The 24,625-nt window shown below is 42.8% G+C and overlaps 1 protein-coding gene and 1 pseudogene across 2 annotated transcripts; one reads left to right on the top strand and one right to left on the bottom strand.

Annotated features, from left to right (window-relative positions):
• Positions 1 to 3,591: 3,591 nt before the first annotated feature.
• On the bottom strand, positions 3,592 to 4,956 carry LOC307076158 (uncharacterized protein; the record flags this gene model as incomplete). Its single annotated transcript, XM_079737043.1, has 3 exons — positions 3,592 to 3,675; positions 4,542 to 4,649; positions 4,843 to 4,956. Coding segments are annotated over 3 exons (306 nt in total), but the record flags the coding sequence as incomplete, so codon positions are not given.
• A 2,378-nt stretch (positions 4,957 to 7,334) lies between these two features.
• LOC307076157 lies at positions 7,335 to 22,611 on the top strand (annotated as a pseudogene). Its single transcript has 3 exons — positions 7,335 to 8,742; positions 19,326 to 19,338; positions 19,431 to 22,611. The product of its transcript is annotated as an uncharacterized misc_RNA (transcript).
• The last annotated feature ends 2,014 nt before the right edge of the window (positions 22,612 to 24,625 follow it).

Here is a 24,625-nt window from a genome sequence, read left to right as displayed (position 1 = left end):
TTACGAAGCCACTCCTTCGTTGCCCGGGCGGTGTGTTTGGGGTCATTGTCATGCTGAAAGACCCAGCCACGTTTCATCTTCAGTGCCCTTGCTGATGGAAGGAGGTTTTCAATCAAAATCTCACGATACATGGCCCCATTCATTCTATCCGTCACACGGATCAGACGTCCTGGTCCCTTGGCAGAAAAACAGCCCCAAAGCATGATGTTTCCACCCCCATGCTTCACTGTAGGTATGGTGTTCTTTGGATGCAACTCAGCATTCTTTCTCCTCCAAACACGACGAGTTGAGTTTTTACCAAAAAGTTCTATTTTGGTTTCATCTGACCATATGACATTCTCCCAATCCTGTTCTGGATCATCCAAATGCTCTCTAGCAAACTTCAAACGGGCCCGCACTGGCTTTAGCAGGGGGACACGTCTGGCACTGCAGGATTTGAGTCCCTGGCGGCGTAGTGTGTTAGTGATGGTAGCCTTTGTTACTTTGGTCCAAGCTCTCTGGAGGTCATTCACTAGGTCCCCCCGTGTGGTTCTGGGATTTTTGTTCACCGTTCTTGTGATCATTTTGACCCCACAGGGTGAGATCTTGCGTGGAGCCCCAAATCGAGGGAGATTATCAGTGGTCTTGTATGCATTCTATTTCCTAATAATTGCTCCCACAGTTGATTTCTTCACACCAAGCTGCTTACCTATTGCAGATTCAGACTTCCCAGCTTGGTGCAGGTCTACAATTGTGTTTCTGGTGTCCTTTGACAGCTCTTTGGTCTTGGTCATAGTGGAGTTTGGAGTGTGACTGTTTGAGGTTGTGGACAGGTGTCTTTTATACTGATAAGGAGTTCAAACAGGTGCCATTAATACAGGTAACAAGTGGAGGACAGAGGAGCCTCTTAAAGAAGAAGTTACAGGTCTGTGACAGCCAGAAATCTTGCTGGTTTGTAGGTGACCAAATACTTATTTTCTACCATAATTTGCAAATAAATTCTTAAAAAATCAGACAATGTGATTTTCTGGATTTTTTTTTTTCATTTTGTCTCTCATAGCTGAGGTTTACCTATGATGAAAATTACAGGCCTCTCTCGTCTTTTTAAGTGGGAGAACTTGCACAATTGGTGGCTGACTAAATACTTTTTTGCCCCACTGTATATATATATATATATATATATATTGATATATATTGATATATATAAGTATGGTATATATATGTGTATTTCTATATATATATATAGGTATATATATATATAAGTATAGTATCATACGGTAGAGGATGGTCAGTGAAGGTCTCAGTGCAGCCTGTGGATCATTACATTTACATTTACATTTAGGGCATTTAGCAGACGCTTTTATCCAAAGCGACTTACAATAAGTGCATTTGTTACAATAAGTTACAATATGTTACATTACCAGTGAGGATGTTTGTGTTTTCTTGTTAACTAGTATAATTGGATTCTGTACGTTAAATGTTGATGACGAGGGTGTGTAGAAGAAACACATGTAGAGATATCAATGATACTGTTAACACAATATTGTTACGTTAACATCTACACAAGAATCACATGGGAAAATAATAATCATCCATCAAACGGTTGGCTATGTAATTATATTACCTTTGGTTTTAGTCAATGCTGTTCATTCCTGTCTGTGTATACCTCACTGTTTGGGACGTATCGGTTTATATATATTCACGCACGGTATAGAAAGGTGTTAGGGTTTCATTCCAGGGTTTAGGGTTTAGATTTACAGAGAAAATCAATTAGATGGGACATAATAATGAATGAATGAATTATTATGTTGTTAATTATTATGAAATGGGATTATTCAGATCGCTATGATTCCATTCCTGTTAACCAATTCAAAGTTTATTTCTTACAATAAACATGTGTCGGCCTGTTCTATGATTCATGTCGTTCATAACTCCTCCAGACGTAGTCTTCCTGACGCGTACAACAGGAAACCTTCTTCACACTTGACTCACAACCTTCGTCTTCATCGGCTGAGGAAGTGATCGGTCTCCATAGCGACGGACTAGTTTCTCTCCTCACTTACCGTTTCATGGTGCTGCTAACTGGCCCTCCTTGGACCACACAGATAATAATATACATCAAAAAATTGAAGCTCCTGATCCAATTCTATTTAATTATTATGCTAAACTGCATCAATAATAAACAAGCATCCACTATATCGTGTCGTGTTGCCCCCTAGTGGGCGACCCGTGCTACCACAGGGTGACGTCACCACGGGCCGCGCCCCCGTCTGCGTAAAAATGTAATCTACACATTTCTCTCTCATCAAAACGTCACACTTCTGTGAGACATGTCATTACATTAAATAATGTTTACTATCATGTGTTCATTAGGCCACCCTACTCGTCATACTGTAAGACCCCCTCATGATTGCATTGGACTATTTTTTATTTTGCTTCATGTCATTTCTTTATTAACAACTTAACAGAGCAAACATGAAGCTGAAACAAGACTCATGAACTATTGTAATATATTAAATCTTTACATTCATGTAATGAAAAGGGCTTATATATAAAATGATCAAAGAGACGACTGATGGTTTAAGCTGTTATAATAATGTAATATAATGTAATATTGTGCTAACTGACTCAAGAACTACTGTCAAGGTATCACATAGGATACCTAATGTATACATGCGCCACCTCTGTATCCAATCCCTGAGCTGTGAGGCAGCCCAGTGGTAACGGAGGCATGCTGTTCACAATGAGGTAATAAACAACCTTCCCAAGGGCTTCAAAGAGACTGTGTTCACCAACACTTTCATTTGACCACTACGGTTTTAAATATTCACGTGTTGCGTCAAATTGAAAAATAAACTTCTGATATGATCTAATATAAAAGGAAATAAGAAACAGAAACAGATGCAACAATTGTTAATATAAGATATATCTTACAAAAAGCATTGTGTGAGCACAGTGTTGGTGTGAAATCTAAAGATGGAGGAGGCTCATCTTTTGGTTTGTCCACCTTAGAACGAGGGGTGAAACTTTTAGAACAACATTTAAATTTATAAAATGATGTTATAATGAGTAAACATCTTCAATGTACAGTTTGTTAACAGAACAAACAAAAAGCTCCTCTTAGATTCCTGTTTGTTATTTTGGTGGCGAGATGAGAGTGGGACGCAGAAACAGAGAGGTAACAGCAGAGGAGAAAACAAAAATAAAACCATGTTGTGTTATAGTCTATATTATGTATTTGAAGGTGCAGACAAAAATATTTTCAATGGAAAATGAATATGGATTAAATGGAGAATAAAAAAATATCAAAGGACTAGAACATCATTTCATAGCAAAACACACAATAGTTAAACGGTCTTACCTTATGTTTACAGCCTGGGGGGCAAGGACCAAACTTAGACATTCCAGCAGCATAGAAATGAAGAACACGTCCAGCGATAGCCAAGCACCAGCACATCCCCATGAACCATCAGGAACAAGTTACAGCTAAACCCACCCAAAGAAGATAAAGTTAATGCTGAGGATTTAACGCAAAGAGGCCTCTAGCATACAAACACAGTGCTGAAGAACGTACCATATGAGAATTGGCAAGAATACAACAGAAAGTAAGAGTCATTTTCCTGATTGTTGCTGGCTCTCCTTGGCGCTGGTGGGTTTCCGGTCAGCAGCGATGGTCAGACCCCCAGCAGGGATGTACTGTAGGGGACAACATTACCAGAACTCTTTGGTTCCACTGGTAAACAGGAAGTACTGAGCAGTGAATCAGGATGTGTGGCTCTGCTCCACTCCTAGCAGGAGCTGCTTTACAGCCACACGCCTGCAGGCTTCATAGGGCAAGAGGACCAGACTATGCTAACCCTGACCTGCTCCTTAGTGGAGCTGAACTCACCACTCTCACCAAACTCACCACAACACTGGGAGACCAAACTCACCACAACACTGGGAGACCAAACTCACCACAACACTGGGAGACCAAACTCACCACAACACTGGGAGACCAAACTCATCACAACACTGGGAGACCAAACTCACCACAACACTGGGAGACCAAACTCACCACAACACTGGGAGACCAAACTCATCACAACACTGGGAGACCAAACTCACCACAACACTGGGAGACCAAACTCATCACAACACTGGGAGACCAAACTCACCACAACACTGGGAGACCAAACTCACCACAACACTGGGAGACCAAACTCACCACAACACTGGGAGACCAAACTCACCACAACACTGGGAGACCAAACTCACCACAACACTGGGTGCAGATTGTACATCAATCCAGATACTTCAAGAAGAAAATGATCCAATATATAACGATGTAGCGGGCAGAGGAATGCTGCTTCAGGATACAAAAATATATAAAGGATCCAAGCAGATTGGGTAAAGCTTTTTACTATTACATAGGCTATTAAAGAGTGAGGCTACATAGAACCATACATATTATATAGGCTACTAAAGAGTGAGGCTACATAGACACATACACATTATATAGGCTACAAAAGAGCAACTGTGGTTGAAACAATGCATTGAGACTTCACCTAAAGGATACTTACGATGAAGATTCCCCAGAAGAGGATTGCTGTTATCGCAAAGTGGACTTTGTAAGCCAAATACGTAAATGCTGTCAGTGACATGAAGATCCCAATTGTTACTTCAATCGCCTGTTGAGGGACGACATAATCAATGTCATAATTATCAATAATCATAACTAGGAATTACTTATTCTTATTGCAGCCAGTACACGTCACAGGGCAGAAACATGAAACACAAGTCGTCCCTAGTACAAGTAAACGTCAACATTTGCGTGCGTGCGTGCGTGCGTGTGTGTGTTCGCGTGCGTGCGTGATCTCTTGCTCCGAGTCTTGTGGGCTGGAACTTTTCGAAGCCCTCGAAGGCTTTTGGTTCATTCTGGAGAGAAGCAAATTGTTCGCCTCTCTCTCCACTCTCCATCCTCAACTCACCTTCAGCAAGACATCCCCAATGCAACCCAAATCAACACGCTGTCCTTTGTCTGGTCTAAGCATCAAATTGAGAATACCGACCTGTTGATAAAGAATAAAACCTTGATGTTACCGCAGAGTTCAGTTTCAATGAGATCCACAGATGGTGGAGGCTTCAATACATGCCTCTTCCTCTGATGCCTCATTCACATTTGCTTAATGCTTACGCTTACGTAATAAAGGATTTTACATGCGGAGGCAATATTAACTGGTAACCACGTCTTCCTACGTGTGGTCTTCTGATATCAAAAGGGTAAGGTAAGGGTTAGGTCAAGGTCAGATTTAAGTCAGGGTTAGGGCTAGAGTCAGTAGACTATGAAATGTTGATACATCGACGGTTTTTGGTTTACCAGAACACTTATTGTGGTACCACAACGCCGTCTGCTGGCGCGTCGGCTGCATGGCAAGTAAGTACGCAAGTAACTTTCCATCCTCCGCGTTTTGGAAAATGATGGTACATATAGGTCGATGAAATTTTTCCCAAATTTTCCAGCAATTCAATAAATCGGGAACTGGCAAGTAGTCCGATTTGGAGAAAATAGGGTTCCCCCCCTGGCCTGCAGGTGGCGCCCCTGTGCGTTGTGAGCCGATCTTCAATGATTACAGGGCAGACAGAAGTGGTCGTTAAGATAATACCTGCATCTTCAGTAGTGAAAGTCGGGGCCAATAAATGATTTCCTAGTAAGGGGTCCTATGAAAAACGCAGGACATGAGTATTATTATTATTATTAATTTCCTGACATATCTCAAAAACGACATGGTCAAAAGTTGTATAAAATAGCAGGCTTGTAGAACTCGTAAAATGAGTTAGAGATGCAAAGGATGGGCCAGAATTAACAATAGGTGGCGCTATAACAAGACTTTGAAGTGCAACATACTCAACAAACTGCCATTTCCACTAGGAAAGTAGGAAACTTGTTATACATCATACATGCACCATTAGTCATGATGAGGAACTTTCAAGGCTAGAGTTAGGGATAGGGCTAGGGGCCCTTTGGGTTAGGGTCCCTGACTAGGACCCCCAGCTAGGATCCCCAGCTAATGAGGATCCTTTAATACACAAAGTAAATGATTGAGGGACTCACTACTTTGGGTCAGAGAACTCATAGGGTGAGCAGAGAATGAAACTCAGCAGACGTTTGCTGCTGGACTAGAGACTTTCTCAGAGTAACCAGACGATAGGACGGGAGAGAGTCAGACACATCACATGACCAGTGGAATGAGTGAACTTTGTGCTTCAGAGAACAATAAGACAATAAAAGATCATAAAGGACTGTTAATGATATTTATTTACATCAAGTTTAGTGTTATGGGTTTGATTTTTGAATTCTGTTTGAAAATATAATCTTTCAATATCAATCAATGTAGTCTGGGCTATAAAGAAAACGTGTCGAGATGACCAAATTACGGTAAAGGACTGCTGTTGAAACCAGGGTGGATGTCTTTATGGAGGTGCTAATGTTTGGGATACATTTGAAGTATTTAGTATTCCTGAAGTCAACATTATTTCTTATTTTCCGTTCTAACTCTGAAATAAGTCCTGAGAGCATCCTCCTAACTTGAGTGCAGCGGGCACAACAAGTCATTCAGAACTCTTTCAGGTCCACATGGGGGACACTGATTAGATCTGTTAATGATAAACCTTCAGTAGACAGTATTCATATCTTTTTATTATGAACCTGGGATCAGAGTTCAGTCATTGGGACGGTACGGGGAGTTGGTCTTCTTCAGAATGAGAAGCCTTAGGTTGAAGAGGAATCACTTGAGGTGAGTGTTCAAAGGACCAGAGGGATATTTTGCAGTAAGGAGAACCGTTTCAGTCACTTGACATCCAGTTCGTTGGTAGACCAATGATCCACACATGAACCAAAAGTGAGTAAAGTTATGTCATTGGTATTATTTATAGCCTCATATTCAGGGCAACTTAATGTGTATTCAGTTTAAATAAAGTTAGAGAAGATGACTGTGTATACACATTACATACTAACTTAACTATTCTGGGATATATTAACACAGAACGCATATTCCAAGATTACTTTAGTATTCTTGGGTATATTATCATATAAAATAACATTAAGTTGCCGATGATGGATAGTATTAATAAGAGATGATTGTATAGCAAAGGCCAAAGCAGCCTGTTCTAGCGATAATGAGGATACAATGTTTTTAATACAAACCTATCTTTATTGTTTGATGAGATATTGTTGTCGGGTTATGCTGATGAATGTTTCTCTCTTCTAGATCTCCTGAATCTGTAGGGTACAGACCACCTCTGGAGTTTATTAACAAAGAGTTCAGAACTAAGGTAGGCATCCGGAGAGACTTCCTGTCTAGACCTCCGCTAAAATGGCTGAAGAAAACCCTCCTGCTCTCAAACATTTTCTGACTTTCACCGGTGGTCTGAGATCTTCAAGGACCAGGTGTCTCTGAGCTGTCTCCACAGCTTCTGTTCCAGCTGTCTCCAGGACTTCTGGGCCCAAGCTAAGATCAAGAACTGTCCCGTCTGTAAGACGAAATCCTCAAAGGATGTAGTCGTTAACTTTTCCATCAAGGAGCTCGCTGACTCCTACGCTGGAAGACAGAGGTCTGCCCCCTCTGAAGAGGCCCAGGTGGTCTGCACTGAGCACATTAAGGATATCAAGTGGTTCTGTAAAGACGAGCAGAGAGCTGTGTGTCATGTGTGTGAGTTCCCTCACCACCGGGGTCACACGCTGGTTCCTCTAGAAGAACAAGTCCAGGAGCTGAAGCAGCAGCTGAGACCTGACCTCACGGCTCTACAGGCCAGGAGGAGGAGACACCAGGAGCTGGAGGAGACGTATGAAGCCATGGATCCTCACCTCAAGGCACAGCGGGTGAAGACCAAGAGGTTGATCAGAGCAGAGTTTGAACAGCTTCACCGGTTCCTGAAGGAGGAAGAGGAGGCCAGGGTGAAGGCCCTGAGAGAGGAAGAGGAGCAGAAGAGGAAGAGGATCCTCCTGGAGAGGAAGACCCTTCAGGAGCAGATCCAGTCTCTCTCAGAGGGTCTCTCGGCTGTAGAAGCAGACCTGCAGAAGGATGGCCTGTCGTTCCTCAGCGCTTCCACGCGCTGCCGGACCAGCGCCAGAACCCTGCTCTCCGGTTCTGATCCCCAGCTGCTTCCTGGAGCGCTGCTGGACGAGGCCAAACACCTGGGAAACCTGGCCCACCGAGTCTGGGGGAAGATGTGGCAGAGGATCACCTTCAGCCCTGTTATTCTGGACCCAAACACTGCAGCACGCTGGCTCTCTCTGTCTGATGATCGGACCAGCGTGACAGTTAGAGATGTAATCCAGAATGCTCCTAACAACCCAGAGAGGTGCACTAATTACGCTGTGGTTCTGGGTTCTGAGGGCTTCAGCTCAGGGGAACACTGCTGGGAGGTGGAGGTGGGAGACCATCCTGACTGGGTAATAGGTGTTGCTAAAGAGTCAGTGGGCAGGAATGGAGAGCGTACTGTTTCACCAGATAATGGAATCTGGTGTTTATCCAATGACAGTGGAAAGTGCAGTCAGGGTGCTGGTGAAACCCTGACATTGAAGAGGACTCCAGAGAGGATCAGAGTCAAGCTGGACTATGATGGAGGGGAGGTGTCCTTCTACGACCCTGAAGACATGACTCTCATCAACACCCATCAAGACACTTTCACTGAAAACATCTTCCCTTATTTTGGTCTTGGAGCAGCAGGTGAAGCCCGGACCAGAGGTGTTAGAGTGTGTGGTGTCTCCTCACACATTCAGCTCTAGATGACCTGCTTCCTGTTTCCTGTGTGTGTGTGTGTGTGTGTGTGTGTGTGTGTGTGTGTGAGTGTGTGCGTGCGTGCGTGCGTGCGTGCGTGCGTGCGTGCGTGCGTGCGTGCGTGCGTGCGTGCGTGCGTGTTTGTGTCATGTAACTTTTTCAATTCTGTTTGCCTGCCAGAGTTTCTAGTATGTAGAAACATAGAATAATATATGTAAATATTATATAATATATATTTATAGTACTGTTTGTGTATAAATGAGTATAGTATCATAGACGGTAGAGGTTGGTCAGTGAAGGTCTCAGTGCAGTCTGTGGATCATTAACAGTGAGCGATGTGCGTGTTTCCTTGTTAACGGTATGAATGGATTCTGTACGTTAAATGTTGAACAAGGGTCTGTAATTGAAACACACACAGAGAAACCAATGATAGTGTTAAAACAACTCAGTCTGCCGACACAAAACTAAGAATCACATGTGAAAATAACAATCATCTATCAAACGATTGGTTATGTAATTATATTACTTTTGGTTTTAGTCAATGCTGTTCATTCCTGTCTGTGTATTAGTCCCTACCCTCACTGTTTGGGACGTATGGGTTTATACATATCCATGCAGGGTATAGAAAGGTGTTAGGGTTTGATTCCAGGGTTCAGAGATTAAATCAATGATATAGAACAGAATAATTAATTAATTATTGTGGTATTAATTATTATGAATTGTGATTATTCATTCTTTATTCTTTATTTGGATCCCTATTAACTTCCACAAAGTGGTCGCTAGTCTTCCTGGGGTACACACAGAGAGCGACAACAATTAAAATAAACCATAATACAACATTCAGATCACTGTGATTCCATTCCTGTTAATCAATTAAAAGTTATTTCTTACAATAAACAAGTGTCGGCCTGTTCTATGATTCATGTCTTTCATAACTCCTCGAGACGAAGCCGTCCTGACGCGTACAACAGGAAACCTTCTTCACACACTGGACTAACAACCATCGTCTTCATCTGCTGAGGAAGTCATCGGTCTCCATAGCGACCGACTAGTTTCTCTCCTCACCGAGACAATGGAGGTTACTCCCCTGGTGGACTACACGAGGGGATATTGAAAGCATACTTCAGATAAAACAATAAGGTTAATTAGGAAATAGTCGTTATTATTATTGATTACGGTAACATGTGTGTCGACCAATAACTAGCTTGTGAATTTTTTCTTGAGGTTCAGTTTTTGTTTTGTTTATTGTATATCACCGTACCTTTAATACCCAGATGTATGAGCATAATTGTTGAGAGTTTGGATGACTCTTTATTCTACCTAGTTTAGATAGATTTGATTGACCTGGCTCAGAATTCCCCCCACAAACTTGGTGTCAGGAGTAGGATTGCGGCTCTCCTCGGGAGCCTCCGAGCCACACGTCGACTGACTGATCGTTCCTGCGGGTTCTGGAGAGGTGACGGTGGGGCTCGTGGGGGGCTCCGGGAGAGTGGCCGATCACGGGTTCATACCGTGAGAATTCAGGTCAGTCAGGATTAGAAAATGGAAATAATGTATCGATTTGATGTTGACCAACAAAAAATGAGGTAAATATAATGATTAATACTGTTTATGTAATGGTATAGGCAGGTCAGGGACTTGCATAGCTAAAAAAGCTGTTTTGGGAATAGTAATGAACATGTCGGCGACATGTATAGCTATGAATACGTAAAGATAAAACTGGGTTTTACTTTACTAGAACAGGTCGTATTCACGTCTGATGTGGTATGCAAAAGGTAGAGCGAATAAGGACAACACGGAGGGACGTGTTGGGTACATAGGAGTGAATCAAAGTGTGGACAACATCAAATGCGGGCAATAGGTAGGATAAAATAAGATTAGGTCATCCAATTTAAATACTTAGTGCAGGACAATCGGGTAGAATAATGAAAGGAATTGATATTATGAGACACGGTTAACGCAGAAGTGATATTGAACATGCAAATTTTAATATTGTGATTTTTCTTTTTACATCTCTTTGGTTAAGGACAACAGATGGATAAGCGCTACATCTGCTGGGAAGGGATCCTACATGCTAGGTTCTCAATTTAGATTCAGACGTAGTGGGTTTACCCTTCAAATGCCACTACTACTGCTAACTAACTAACGCTTTGATAAAATGTTAGCATTTGATATTATGATATTTTTAACTCTGATAAGTTACTTTTGGATTCGCCCCATCATCCGCCCCCACACACACACAGGGTAATCGCCCTGATGTGTATCCATTACACACACACTTGGCTGCATGGGTAACTGGGACTGAAGACTCTGTCTCCATCCCTCCACTTTGCAATCTATACCACCAGATGGGTGGGGACTGATTGTATCCCAGGCACGGCTTCCTACAATAAGCCAGTATGGAAGGCTGGTTGGCCAGTGACGGGTAAGATCCCACCTTGACATCTGCGACAACCTAAGACAGGCACAATCACGATTACTTGGCAGAGTCACTGTGAGCACTGGCTCACTTGATCATGAAGTGACGAGCTGCAACCATCATAGGAAGAGCCGGATGGTGGAAGGTGGAGGAGGAACAGGAGTCAGATATGTCAGCTCAGGCAGCGGAAGTGGTGGAATTGGAACGGGCAGGTCGCGTTTTCATTTATTCAACCTTTGCGGTATATAGGCCTACTGACGCATGTAACGTTTTCGGTATTGTGCATGACTTTGGGAACAGCGTGGTTTCTAGGCGGCTGATGGTCAACCCACCAATATCGACCTTTGGTTTTGGATATACTGGCTTTGATTTCCCTTCCCAATAGATTTTTTTTATTTACAGATAGTTAAGGAAAGGAACTTCAACTTGCTTGCACCAACGGCGTTGTTAGGTTTGGTTATCATTTAATGCGCATGGGCGATGCCATGCGCAAGGAGGGAAGTAGTGTGAAATTAAATCAAGGTGGATACTGTAATCAAAAATTTTGACTAGAATTGTCATGCCAAGGTTGAAATTAGCTCAGAATATGGAACGGGACACTCAAAACAAAAATCTAAAATCTGTACAAGCACTAAATAGAATCAGGTAGATTCTATAGCACTATCTATAGCACTACTGAGTTATTACATGCAAGCTAATAGACACAGCTAACCTTGCATGAAATGCTTACGGTTAGATTAATGCCTTCCCCTACATTTCAAGGGTCCCATAAGGGACTTCCATTAGATCAATTAAAAATAGAATTAACCAAAATATGCTTGAACAACTAACTGCTGTACAGAAGTTTGTATTCCAATAAGAGAAACACAAAGTTCCAGAGCCAGATGCAGACACACCCGGAACCTACCAACTACTTCAGGATCAGACCCAGCCGAGCAAGGAGCAACAGCCACATGAGGCAATCAAATAACGGCAGGATTTGAATCGGTTCTGTTTTGGTGGTCCACCATTCGCAAAAATGTTGATCGGATAAATTACATATACCATAATCAGCAACAGTTTGTACAGATTTCCACGGATAAGGTTAAGGGAGTATATAGATATGGATATGTTATTGGCAGAGCAAGGAGGGGTGTATGGGATGATAGGCACAACATGTTGTACTTTTATCCCCAATAACACAGCTCTGGATGGGTTGGTGGCCAGGGCGCTGGCAAGATTTCAATCCCCCAGGTTTGAAGTGGCAAAGAATTCCGGCATTAATGACCCTTTCACAGGATGGATGGAGAACACGTTTGAGAGGTGGAAAGCGCACCAATACATGAACATCACCTGAGCGATTCAAATCCATGCGAGCCTACAGACAATCTTAAATGTTAAAATTTTTATTGTTATGTCATTTATTTTTGTATTTTTCACTTTCAATGCATGCTGTAAATTTATGTCACCTATTTGTGTACCTTTCACTTTAATGCGTGCTGAAAATTTATAACTTTGTCACATATAACCAGAAGTATTAGTTTGAATTTCTATGAATGCATTTATCTATGTGCCATTATGACTATATTATTGTATGATTACCACGGTATACGTTTATTGTTGTGTTGTTGACAATGACCTGTATTGCCTTTGAGACCCACCAAGGCAAATGCCGTTTCAGAATTAGGGAGACGCGTTGTGGTTTAATCTCCCCTATGGAGTTTCTCCACCTCGGTCGGTGGTGTTGATGATTTTTTCCTATTTTGACTATGTTTTCGGTGTGGTAAATGGTGCTCATGGCTTAAAATCGTATAGAATGGTCATCTGAGATAACCAAGGAGGGATTGTTACGTATTTTAAGCACAAAAGCTGCCCCCACATAGCCACAAGGAAGCAGGATCGAACACACAAGCTGCATTACCTCCGCATAGCCACAAGGAAGCAGGATCAAACATATAAGCTGTAATTACTATACATAGCCACAAGGCGAGCAGGACCAACATATAAGCTGCAATAACTACTCCAGCCACAGATGGCAGCATCTTTAGACAGGTGAGGAAGCCGGAGCCTGTCTCACATAGGCCACGCCTACTTCACATAGGCCACGCCTACTCGATACAAACGGGGAGTGGGAGTCAGATGAGGTCAGAGATATATGGCAGACCCGTTGAGAGCCCCAGGGAAAGCCCCCCAGGGCTGGAAGATAGCTCTGCGGTATCTCTCTCCACGCGTGTTAAATACAATTCCCTCCTTTTGCTTCATAGTTACCATACTGAAATACTTTAACAAATAAAGTGAGTTAAAAGCAACCCGGAGTGAACTACTTTCTTCAAGAACACGACACAATCAAACCGAAAAGGACCCCGATAAGCAAAGATCAAAGCTAGAAAAACACATGGAGAAATACAGAACAACAAAGGAAAAGAAACCACTTACCTTAGAGGATATGGTCACTGCAGAGTCCATATTAATCCAGTTCAGCCAAAGACAACAGTTCAGAGAGGATATTAAAGCTCTGCAAAAGGGAAAACAAGTCAGTCAACACAGTCAGCTGCTCAAGCTGGATCCGATTTGCAAGATGGCACATTGAGAGTTGGCGGAAGACTCAACAAGTCGGCCATGCCAGAGAATGTTAAGCACCCAGCAGTACTCTCTAAGCACTGTAAGGTCGCCACATTGATCTTGAGAGACATGCACCAAAGAACAGGACACTGCGGACGCAGTTATGTCATGGCACAAGTTAGAAGCAAGTATTGGATCCCACAAGCCAATTCTGCTATCCAAAAAATAATCAACAAGTGTGCAGTGTGTCGCCGGATCAGTGGAAGTGTCGGAGAGCGAAAGATGGTGAACCTGCCTGAAGACCGCCTTTTGCCGGAAAAACCTCGCTTTACGAAAACCGGTGTGGATTTCTTCGGGCTGTTCGATGTTAAGCAAGGCCGGAGTCCAGTCAAGAGATATGGCCTACTGCTCACTTGCCTTACCCTTAGAGCCGTGCACATCGAAGTGGCAGATAGCCTGTGGCAGATAGTGTCTAGAAGAGGTCAGGTTACTATCATGCGCTCTGACAACGGCACAAACTTTGTTGGCGCTGAAAGTGAGATGAGGGAAGCAATTCAACTCCTTGATCATGACAAATCGAAAGAGTCTTACAACCAAAGGGAATACAGTGGATATTCAACAGCCCGGCAGATTCCCACCAGGGTGGGGTTTGGGAAAGACAGATTCGAACAGTGCAAAGAATCCTCAATTCTTTGTTGAAAGAACAAGCTGTGAATGATGATTGTCTTCAGACAGTTCTGTGCGAGGTTGAGAGCATCATCAATGGCAGCCCTCTCACAAGTATCTCGGACGACGTGAATGACCTCGAGCCTCTGACCCCCAATCATTTATTACTGCTGAAGTCGCAACCCACCATGCCTCCAGGCATTTTCAGCAAAAACGACACATTCACAAGAAAACGCTGGAAGCAAGTCCAGTGTCTAGCAGACTTGTTGTGGACCAGATGGACCCGTGAGTACCTCCCACTCCTCCAAGAACGGCAGAGTGGTCGAGACCACCAAGAAACCTTTCGACTGGAGATGTTGTGTTGTTAGTGGACAGTTCTTCACCTCGAAACTCCTGGCTCATGGGGAGAGTGGTTGAAACCTTACCGGACTCCAGCGGAGCGGTCCAAAGAGTGAAGATAAAGACCAAGACCAGTATCTTGGAAAGGCCTTTTAACAAACTGTGAAGCAGCATCAGGAGAGAACATTTAAAAAAGGGTGGAAAGAATCACAAGAAACCAGTTTGAGTTGGACGTTGTTTTATTTTGGCTCTTGATGTTTCCGATTGTAATTGCTTAGTCCACCTGCCTAACCAATTAGGGGCCGGGTAATGTAAGAGCCAATATTCCAATATTTGAGTTATAATAAATATTTAGTTTAAAATGATTAAAAACTGCTAACAGTAATTTCATGTTAATTCATAATGTATAAAAATGTTAAAATGCATAATTGAGTGATGTAAAAATGTTAAATATGTTATTTTCTATGTTTCAGGATTTTTACGTAATAACCTCACTGTATAGTTATAACGGTAACGGCGGTGACGTAATTCAGTTTGGAGTTTGACATTGATGGAAGCTACACAGCTTTTTTGACCGTGGGTAAGACGTGTATTTGATTCTGAAGACTTTCAAGTAAACATTTTAAAACAGGAACATTGTCTTGTCTTTTCGCTCGCGTTGCAAACACTGTTAGTTGACTCCAACAAGTGGTACAGAGGATGAAGAATGAGACACAGTGCCACTACAGCAACAATAGTACTAGTTGTACTTACAAAGTTCAGAGAGAGGTGAACATGAAGGATCAGGTGTCCTTTCTACTGGTGCTGGGCTCTGCAAATATTGCCTGAGTGCATCTGGCCAATTAAAAAAACACAGGTAATATGTAGCAAGCTAGCAAAGGAGGTTAACAGTCGCTAGCTAGCGGTAGCTGCCTGAGTGGCAGTAATATTAGGTGATGCACAATACTATTTAGTTTGACACAATTGGGTTGAGACCTTTTCATTTTGAGAATCAATATTAGGTATGTCAAGCTTGACGATCATGCAGTGTGTAAGCTTTACTTCGACTGTTTCAGTAAGTATACTTAAAGAGTTGCCGAGAAATGGGCTTACTTCCTGTTAAGTCAAGTTTGATTGGCTGTCACGGCCAAATGGTTTTGGCATGGGTCTTTGTACCAAGTTTGGTTATGATATGTCAAAGGGCTGCTGAGAAATTGGCTTACTTCCTGTTTGGCAAGTTTGGCTATGATATGTGAAAGAGTTGCTGGGAAATTAGCTTACTTCCTGTTCAGCCTGTTTTAACGTCAAGTTTGATTGGCACGGCCAAGAATTTGAAAAAGCTGTTTGACGCATTTGTTCAGCTCGGTCTGAAGATCATATCAGGCAAGTTTCATGAAGATTGGAGAGAATTTGCGGCCTGTGGATATGTACAATTTGTTTTGACAACTTTCAACATGGCGGCCAAATTCTGATGTTTCCATGAGAAATAATTTACTAGCTATATGGGGAGATCAGATGGTATCACCAGACATTGAACATTTGTTTGAAATATACTTATGTGAAGAGAGAGGAGTTAAAAAACATCTTCATTAAGTACAGCGTCCCCTAGATGTCAAAGGTCATCAAATTTAATGAGTTTCCCCATGATGATTTCATGGGTCTTAGTACCAAGTTTGGTTGTGATATGTCAAAGGGCTGCTGAGAAATTGGCTTACTTTCTGTTTGGCGGCTTCGCGGTCGAATTTGATTGGCTGACGCGGCCAAACGGTTTTGAAAAATCTATTCAATAAGTTTTATCAATCATGGACTGAATATCATCACCAAGTTTCGAGATGATTGGACAGCATTTGTGATAGGAGATGCATTTTGAAGGTTTTTGACATGAACCAAGATGGCGTAAAATCCATCATGGCGCAAAACAACGACATAGGGTGCGTTGAACTCGGCTTGGCCCAAGGATTCCAATGACATATTGTTTCGGAATATTGGATGAATGGGTAAAAAGTTATAAACATGAATGCATGTCCAACTTTAACCTGTTGGTGGCGCTAGAGCTCATGAGCTAGCGACCTCAAATTTACTGTGAGGGATCATGGGACTGTCCTGAATCAGTGTGCTAAATTTCACAACTTTTTTATCAATGGCGTTTTATGGGCTGCCATAGACTCCCTTGGAAAGATAATAATAATATGAAAACGTAGAATAACAATGGTTGTCTCACAGCTTTGCTGCTTGACCCCAAATAATAATAGGAAAACGTTGAATGACAATAGTTGTCGTGCAGCTTCACTGGTTGACCCCCAAATACAAAACAATACAATGTCCAGCTATACACAGACCCCCCTCTAGCCTCCAACATCCCCACATCCTCACACGACACATTCACATTCGCATTATACATGCACCATTCATCATGATGAACAACTTTAAAGGCTAGGGGTCCTAGCTGGGGTCATAGCTGGGGGTCCTAACTGGGACACCCAGCTAGCAGTCCTAGTTGACCCGTGTTCTCAGCTCATGAGGATCCTTTAATACACAAAGAAACGAATTAAAGGAACTCATTACTTTGGGTCAGAGAACTCATAGGGTGACTAGAGAATGAAACTCGGCCGCCTCTTTTGCAAACCAGCTCGAAAATAAGCAACACAACTTTACATATTGTAGGCCTATTGCATGCACAGCAAGACTGTGCAATAAATAAATTGGTGACCAGAATAAAGTAGCAATGTAATCAATTGTGTAAAAGCATTTAAAATCTACATTAAAATGACCAACATGGTACAAATACAAAGAAAATAAATCTCTTCATTGGTAAGGGACGGACGTGATTACGACCAGAGACCCCGCTTGATGGCAAATGAAGCTGAAGCAGAATCAGAAACATTATCTTAAGGAGGTCTTTCCGTCAAAGTTAATTCTTATATATTATATGTATATATATATCTAAATATATATATATATATATATATATATATATATATATATATATATATATATATATATATATATATATATATATATATATGTATAGTATATTATATTTATTAATATAATAAAGCAGGACCTCTGGCAGTGACGTCATCTTTTTGAACAGATTTTTAGAAAAGATAAGTGAACTAAAAAAAATCAATATTCGGTGTATTATCTTAGCCCCCCCTTTTGAATGCAACTTTCAAATTACTTGACAAAAAATTACACCCTGAGAAAAGTGGAATTTGAGGGTGAAAACCCCTCGATTCCCATTCATTCTGCACTCGCCCACGAGTGCAGAATGAATGTCCATGCGAGCATAATAGTAGTATTAGTATTAGTATTAATAGTATTCCAACCAATCACCGACATGGGATGGGTGTTGTGGGGTTTTGAGCTGTGTTCATGATAGTTTTTACTGGATGCACCAAACACAGAAGGGAGGGGCGAGCTGGCTCTGTTTGTTTGGATCTCGCTTCAAATACCGACAGAAGTGACGTCACCCAATGTTACGAGCCCACATTAAAATCGTGTGAACAACTAACATAATAACTCAAAGAAACGGATTTTCTGGAAAGAAAACGTTTTGGTTTATTTCTTTTCCATATATCGGACAGAATGAGAGGGTTGCCACAAAAACAGAAAAGAAAGCAACCGCTCCCCCCATAAAACAAAAGATCCAAGATCAACAATAATTCATACGGATTTGAACAAAAGGGTTCTGGTTTAACAAAAGATAAAGTGCGACCAGCCAGCGCCTGCCATGTCGAGGGTGTGAGAGAAAAAGAGAGAGATAACTTAGAAGTAGGCAGGATTATATACTTGGGAGGGCCGGCCTTTTCAATTAGTCACTGCAAGGTAACGCCCAGTCTCCTCCTACCAGGAACAAGGAGGCAGCACCCGTAACACCCAACATCGCTGATACAACCTGACAAACCTGTAACAGAGAATGTGGGCTCTGCCTGTAATCAGACACTATTCAAATCATTGAATTATGAAGCTGTGATCAGAGTACAACTGATCGTATTAGGTACTAGGTTGAAGAGGAATCACTTGAGGTGAGTGTTCAAAAGCCCAGAGGGATCTTTTGCAGTAAGGAGAACTGATTTGTCAGTGGACCGATGTTCCAAACATGAACCAAAGTGAGTAAAGTTATGTCATTGGTATTATTTATAGTCTCATATTCCGGGCAAGCTAATGTGTATTCAGTTTAGATAAAGTTAGAGAAGATGACCGTGTTTACACACATATATAACTTACTAACTTTAACTTTTATAACATACTAACTTTAGTATTCTTGGATATATGAACACAAAACGCATGTTACAAGATAACTTTAGTATTCTGGGAGATATTAACACAGAACGCATGTTACAAGATAACTTTTGTATTCTGGGAGATATTAACACAGAACCCATGTTACAAGATAACTTTAGTATTCTGGGATATATTAACACAGAAACTAACATTTGGCTCAGAAGCTTCCTAATTCTATGTTAATATTAAGTTGCCGATGGTAGGTTGTGTTCATTAGAGATGATTGTAAGGTAAAGGCCAATGCAGCCTGTTTTAGCATTAATGAAGAAACAACGTACTTAATACACACCAATCTTTATTGTTTGACAAGTTATGGTTGTCGGGTTATGCTGATAAATGTTTATCTTTTCTAGACCTCCTGAATCTGTAGGGTACAGACCACCTCTGGAATTTATTAACAAAGAGTTCAGAACTAAGGAAGGCATCCGGAGAGACATCCTGTCTAGACCTCCGCTAAGATGGCTGAAGAAAACCCTCTTTTCAAACATTACCTGACTTGCAGCGTCTGCACTGAGATCTTCAAGAACCTGGTGTCTCTGGGCTGTCCCCACAGCTTCTGTTCCAGCTGTCTCCAGGACTTCTGGGCCCAAGCTAAGAACAAGAACTGTCCCGTCTGTAAGAGGAAATCCTCAAAGGATATAGTCAACGTTAACTTTTCCATCAAGGAGCTCGCTGACTCCCACGCTGGAAGACAGAGGTCTGCCCCCTCTGAAGAGGCCCAGGTGGTCTGCACTGAGCACATTAAGGATATCAAGTGGTTCTGTAAGGAGGAGCAGAGAGCTGTGTGTCGTGTGTGAGTTCCCTCACCACCAGGGTCACACGCTGGTTCCTCTAGAAGAACAAGTCCAGGAGCTGAAGCAGCAGCTGAGACCTGACCTCACGGCTCTACAGGCCAGGAGGAGGAGACACCAGGAGCTGGAGGAGACGTATGAGGCCATGGTTCCTCACCTCAAGGCACAGCGGGTGAAGACCGAGAGGTTGATCAGAGCAGAGTTTGAACAGCTTCACCGGTTCCTGAGAGAGGAAGAGGAGGCCAGACTGGCGGCCCTGGGAGAGGAAGAGGAACAGAAGAGGAAGAGAATCCTCCTGGAGAGGAAGACCCTTCAGGAGCAGATCCAGTCTCTCTCAGAGAGTCTCTCGGCTGTAGAAGCAGACCTGCAGAAGGACGGCCTGTCGTTCCTCAGCGCTTCCACGCGCTCCCGGACCAGCGCCAGAACCCTGCTCTCAGGTTCTGATCCCCAGCTGCTTCCTGGAGCGCTGCTGGACGAGGACTCCGTTATTCTGGACTCAAACACTGCATCATGCTGTCTCTCTCTGTCTGATGATCTGACCAGCGTGAGACGTATCGATGTAATCCAGAAGGTTCCTAACAACCCAGAGAGGTGCATTAAGTACTCTGAGGTTCTGGGTTCTGAGGGCTTCAGCTAAGGGGAACACTGCTGGGAGGTGGAGGTGGGCGACCTTCCTATCTGGAGAATAGGTGTTGCTAAAGAGTCAGTGGACAGGAAAGGAGAGCGTACTCTTTCACCAGATAATGGAATCTGGTGTTTACTCAATGACAGTGGAAAGTATACTCAGGGTACTTGTAAAACCCTGATATTGAAGAGGACTCCAGAGAGGATCAGAGTCCAGCTGGACTATGATGGAGGGGAGGTGTCCTCTACCACCCTGAAGACATGACTCTCATCTACACCCATCAAGACACTTTCACTGACAACATCTTCCCTTATTTTAGCATTGGAGCAGCAGGTGAAGCCCGGACCAGAGCTGTTAGAGTGTGTGGTGTCTCCTCAGGCACTCAGCTCTAGATTGACCTGTGTGTGTGTGTGTGTGTGTGTGTGTGTTTGCCTGTAGACTCTCTAAACCAGGGGTCACCAACACAGGACCCGAGGGCACCAGGTCGCCGCGGGCCTGTTCTAAACATAGCACAACTCATTCTGGAACAACTCTTCCCACCAAGTCATTGTTGATAATTATTGTGAGAAATCATTAACATGATCAGTGTCTTCACATAGATTAGTAACATTGATAATAATATATAACTAAAGGCAAACTGAGCAAATGTGTTATTTCAGAAGTTTATCCAACTGGGTGCCCGTCGTATGACTCAGTACCCATGAAGCAGCTCTCAGGTTCAAAAAGGTTGGTGACCCCTGCTAGTATGTAGAAACAGGCGCGTCGTTAGAGGCTATAGCCCCGGATCTTTTGGGAATAGCCCCGGATCGCTGTGCCGTCAAAAATAATAATAATGATAATAATAATAATAATAATAATAATAATGAGGAAAATAGCCCCGTAGAGTTTACATCTTTGTGGTTGCATTACCAGCAGCCATAGATGCAACATTATAGTCAGTGAAAACCGCAACGTTCTGACGTGTCCATATATGGGCAGATATAGAATAATTTGTTGCTAAATGTTGCAAATTCAACGTCGGTATTCCTTCTTCTCTATGCATGGCGCATCTCGTTGATATTGCTGTTTCGTGCTGCTAGCCTTTTAGTGAGATCAGAGTTCTGAGAAGGAAAGTAATAAAATATCTTTGGTAAGAAGGATATAAGAAGAGACCCGCACTGAATTCAACCCGGTCCACTTGACATCGGGTAGGTGCATGACAGTGGTACTCTAAAACTTCAATAGCCCGGGCTTTTATTTGTTTCAATCACTGAACTTTAGAACAAAACTCTTGCTCAGCAAAGATGGGAAATGCTATTGTAACCCAGTTGGGATTCGGGTTCTGGTTATTCATAAGAATAAACAACATTATATACGAGTATTATTTTTCATAATGTTTTTTGACGTTTGTGTAATGATTGCAAACTTTGTAGATTTTATTTGATGTATTGTAAATGTTGTATATATCCTTTGCTTAATTGAACTGTGATATGGCCATCCAGCCAGGAGGGGGCGCGATGAGGTGTTTGTGGGTGAATGTGGTGAAGGCGGGAAGGGAGCGGGGAGAAGACGTGCTGGAGTTGGGGAGAATGGAGGAAAGACGTTCGTTAGATGTTTTTCGTTGGAGTACCGTCTGTTGATGACATATCAGCAACTCTGAAGATGCAAGATAAAGTTCAATGCGAACTTTACTAAAAAGCTCCACCGGACCAGTCCACATTAACGACCCGGTCAGTTAATTAACGCAAGGAGCTGAACAGTAGTGGCCTGCTAACTAGCGCAGCTAGCGACTCTACTACGAAGGGATTTTCCCGTGGACCGCCGCACCAGATAGTGAGTGTGACCACGAGAGTTGGTTCACCTTCCTCTGGCGAGGAGGAATCAAGCGACAAGCCAGTGAGGAGCGTCTTTGTCCTTTCGACAGACTTTCGCAGACTTTCCCGATACTGGCCTTTCCACGGACATTCAAGGACGCCCGTTGCCGTTCACCTGGACGTGTGAGTAGCCTACCGTGTTCCCGTTGGCTCGGAGGAGCGAAGAGGACTACTAAAATCAACAGGCCTGCAACAGGGTTTTCTTTTTGTACAGGATTGTTTTCTTTTGTTTTCTTTTATATATTATGCCGGCTTAGTTTAGTAATGTTATTATTACTTATAGCCTGTATTGTGATATTGTGATATGGTATCTGTGACATGCACATGCATTTATATTTTGTTCTAAAATAAGTAAACGTTCTACTACTTACTTTTTTGTTGGCTGCTTACTAATACGTGTAGTGTTGATATTGTGTATGTTTAGTGTTTAATATTCATTAAGGATGCTCTTGTTATATGGTTACCAAATATAGGAATTCAAAACTAATAATTTAAGATTGATAGAAGAACCTAGGGCCCTGCCCTCTTTATTATAGGGGTAAAAGGGCTCCATAAAATGGAGGCCCCGCTGGGATTAGTTTGGGTTTCAAGATAACCAGGACCAGTTAATTTGTGAAATTAAAGCTGCAGTATACATTTTGTTTTCTTTTGTTTTTGACAAATATTTGAGAATGGAAAGTCAAGCTGAGCTTGTGTCAGAGCTGAAGGGCTGGTGCCGTGGAGAAATATTGGATGAGGCTCATGCCCTTATGGTTCTCATTCGAGATTATGTGGAAGTCACTCAAATTGAAGAGACCATGCACACAGTTAAATGTCTGGGCCGTGTTCGTGTCCGAGGTAGGAATTACAACATGAGGCGCAACCGGTATATGATCCTGTGTGAGTGTCGTGAGGAGTTAAATAGGGAAAATGTTCCTGCTGAAGTGATGCCTACTGATGGTAATGAGGCGTGGCCTATGGTCATAGTAGGTGGAGCCCTACATGCACCTGTAAATAACTCCAGTGAGTTGTTAGCCGGAGCACAGCAGGCTGAGAAAAGGACAGGTGAGAAACCCCAGAGCATTTCCCCTAATCTAGTTTCCCCCAGTAGCCAAACTGAGTCCATTCTGCGTGCACTTAGTGATTTGCTCGATAAGACAAAGCCTACTTTTAATAATGGAAGCTATCGCCGCTTACGTGTTTTCTCTGGAACCCTGCCCACTCCAGCAGGTGAAGAGCAGTTTGAACACTGGCTAGAGCAAGCACAGGTTATGTTTGAGGAGTGTGACTGTTCTGTTAAGGAGAAAAGGCGGAGTATGAGGCCTCAAGGAAAAGGCTCAACCCCACTGTGCAAAATGTTCATGTGAAGCCAGAGATTGATACTAAACAGGCTGAAATCCAGGGCTTAAAGGCAGAACTAAAAGAGCTCAAGGCCCTAGTAGCTGCTGTGGTGACTAGGCCAGATCAGGGCATGCTAGAACATGTTGAGAAAACGCCTTTCAATGCATCTCTGCACAGTGAGCCTGGTCCTGACTCTGAGCTAAAGGCATTGAGAAAGGAAATGAAGCGGCTACAAACAAAGTTCACCTATAAGGCAACTAACCAAGAGACTGTGGCTGCAGTCTCAAAAGTAGAAGCTTCAAAATATGACTCCCATTCTCCCCGTGGACCACCAATGGTTGCAGAGGAGAATTTCTGTTACCGTTGTGGGGAGAGTGGGCATTATGCAGGAAAGTGTCAAAACTCTGAAAACCAGGCTAAGGTTATCAAGAGACTGATTCAAGCCCTCAGAGAGTCAAAAGACAAGCAACAGACAAGATATGTTGTAGCTGATGATGTGAACTGTGGGGTGAAGAAGAGTGCAGTGTCTGTGCAGAGTACAGCTATCCCTGACGGTTTGGTTGGGCCACCTAGTCTCGTCAAGTTGAAAGTTAGTGGTAAACCCTGCACCGCCCTGTTAGACAGTGGGTCTCAGGTGACGATTATATTTGAGCCCTGGTACCAAAAATACTTGCCAGATATACCCAATGGCGGTTCTACACGGGGGCCTACGGGGGCCCGTGCCCCTGTAGACATGTCCCTGGCCCCCCTTGTGGCCCCCCCGTGCTGACGAAATTACTGATTTATGGAAGTAAAACGTTCTACACGGGTAAATTAGAGGGGCGCACCCAAACACTGATGCTGCTGCTCGGTAGATGAGAGCTCAGCGACTACTCTTGGAGATAGGAGCCACAATTTCTCCTGTTGCAAGGGTCGAAGGCAAGCCAAACGATTTAATTTCGTAAGTGACTTGTTGTTCTTGCACATAACCGTTTTACTGTAATTCCTCACACTGATAATGAAATTAAGTTTTTAAATGTCTGGTCTCGATATATATAGAAACGTAATCATATCTAAGCAAACTC

This window comes from Pollachius pollachius (genome assembly GCF_949987615.1).
Source record: "Pollachius pollachius genome assembly, chromosome: 5".
Lineage (NCBI taxonomy): Eukaryota > Metazoa > Chordata > Actinopteri > Gadiformes > Gadidae > Pollachius > Pollachius pollachius.
Note: the sequence above shows the minus strand (reverse complement) of the source record. Positions and strands in the feature narration are given on the sequence as shown.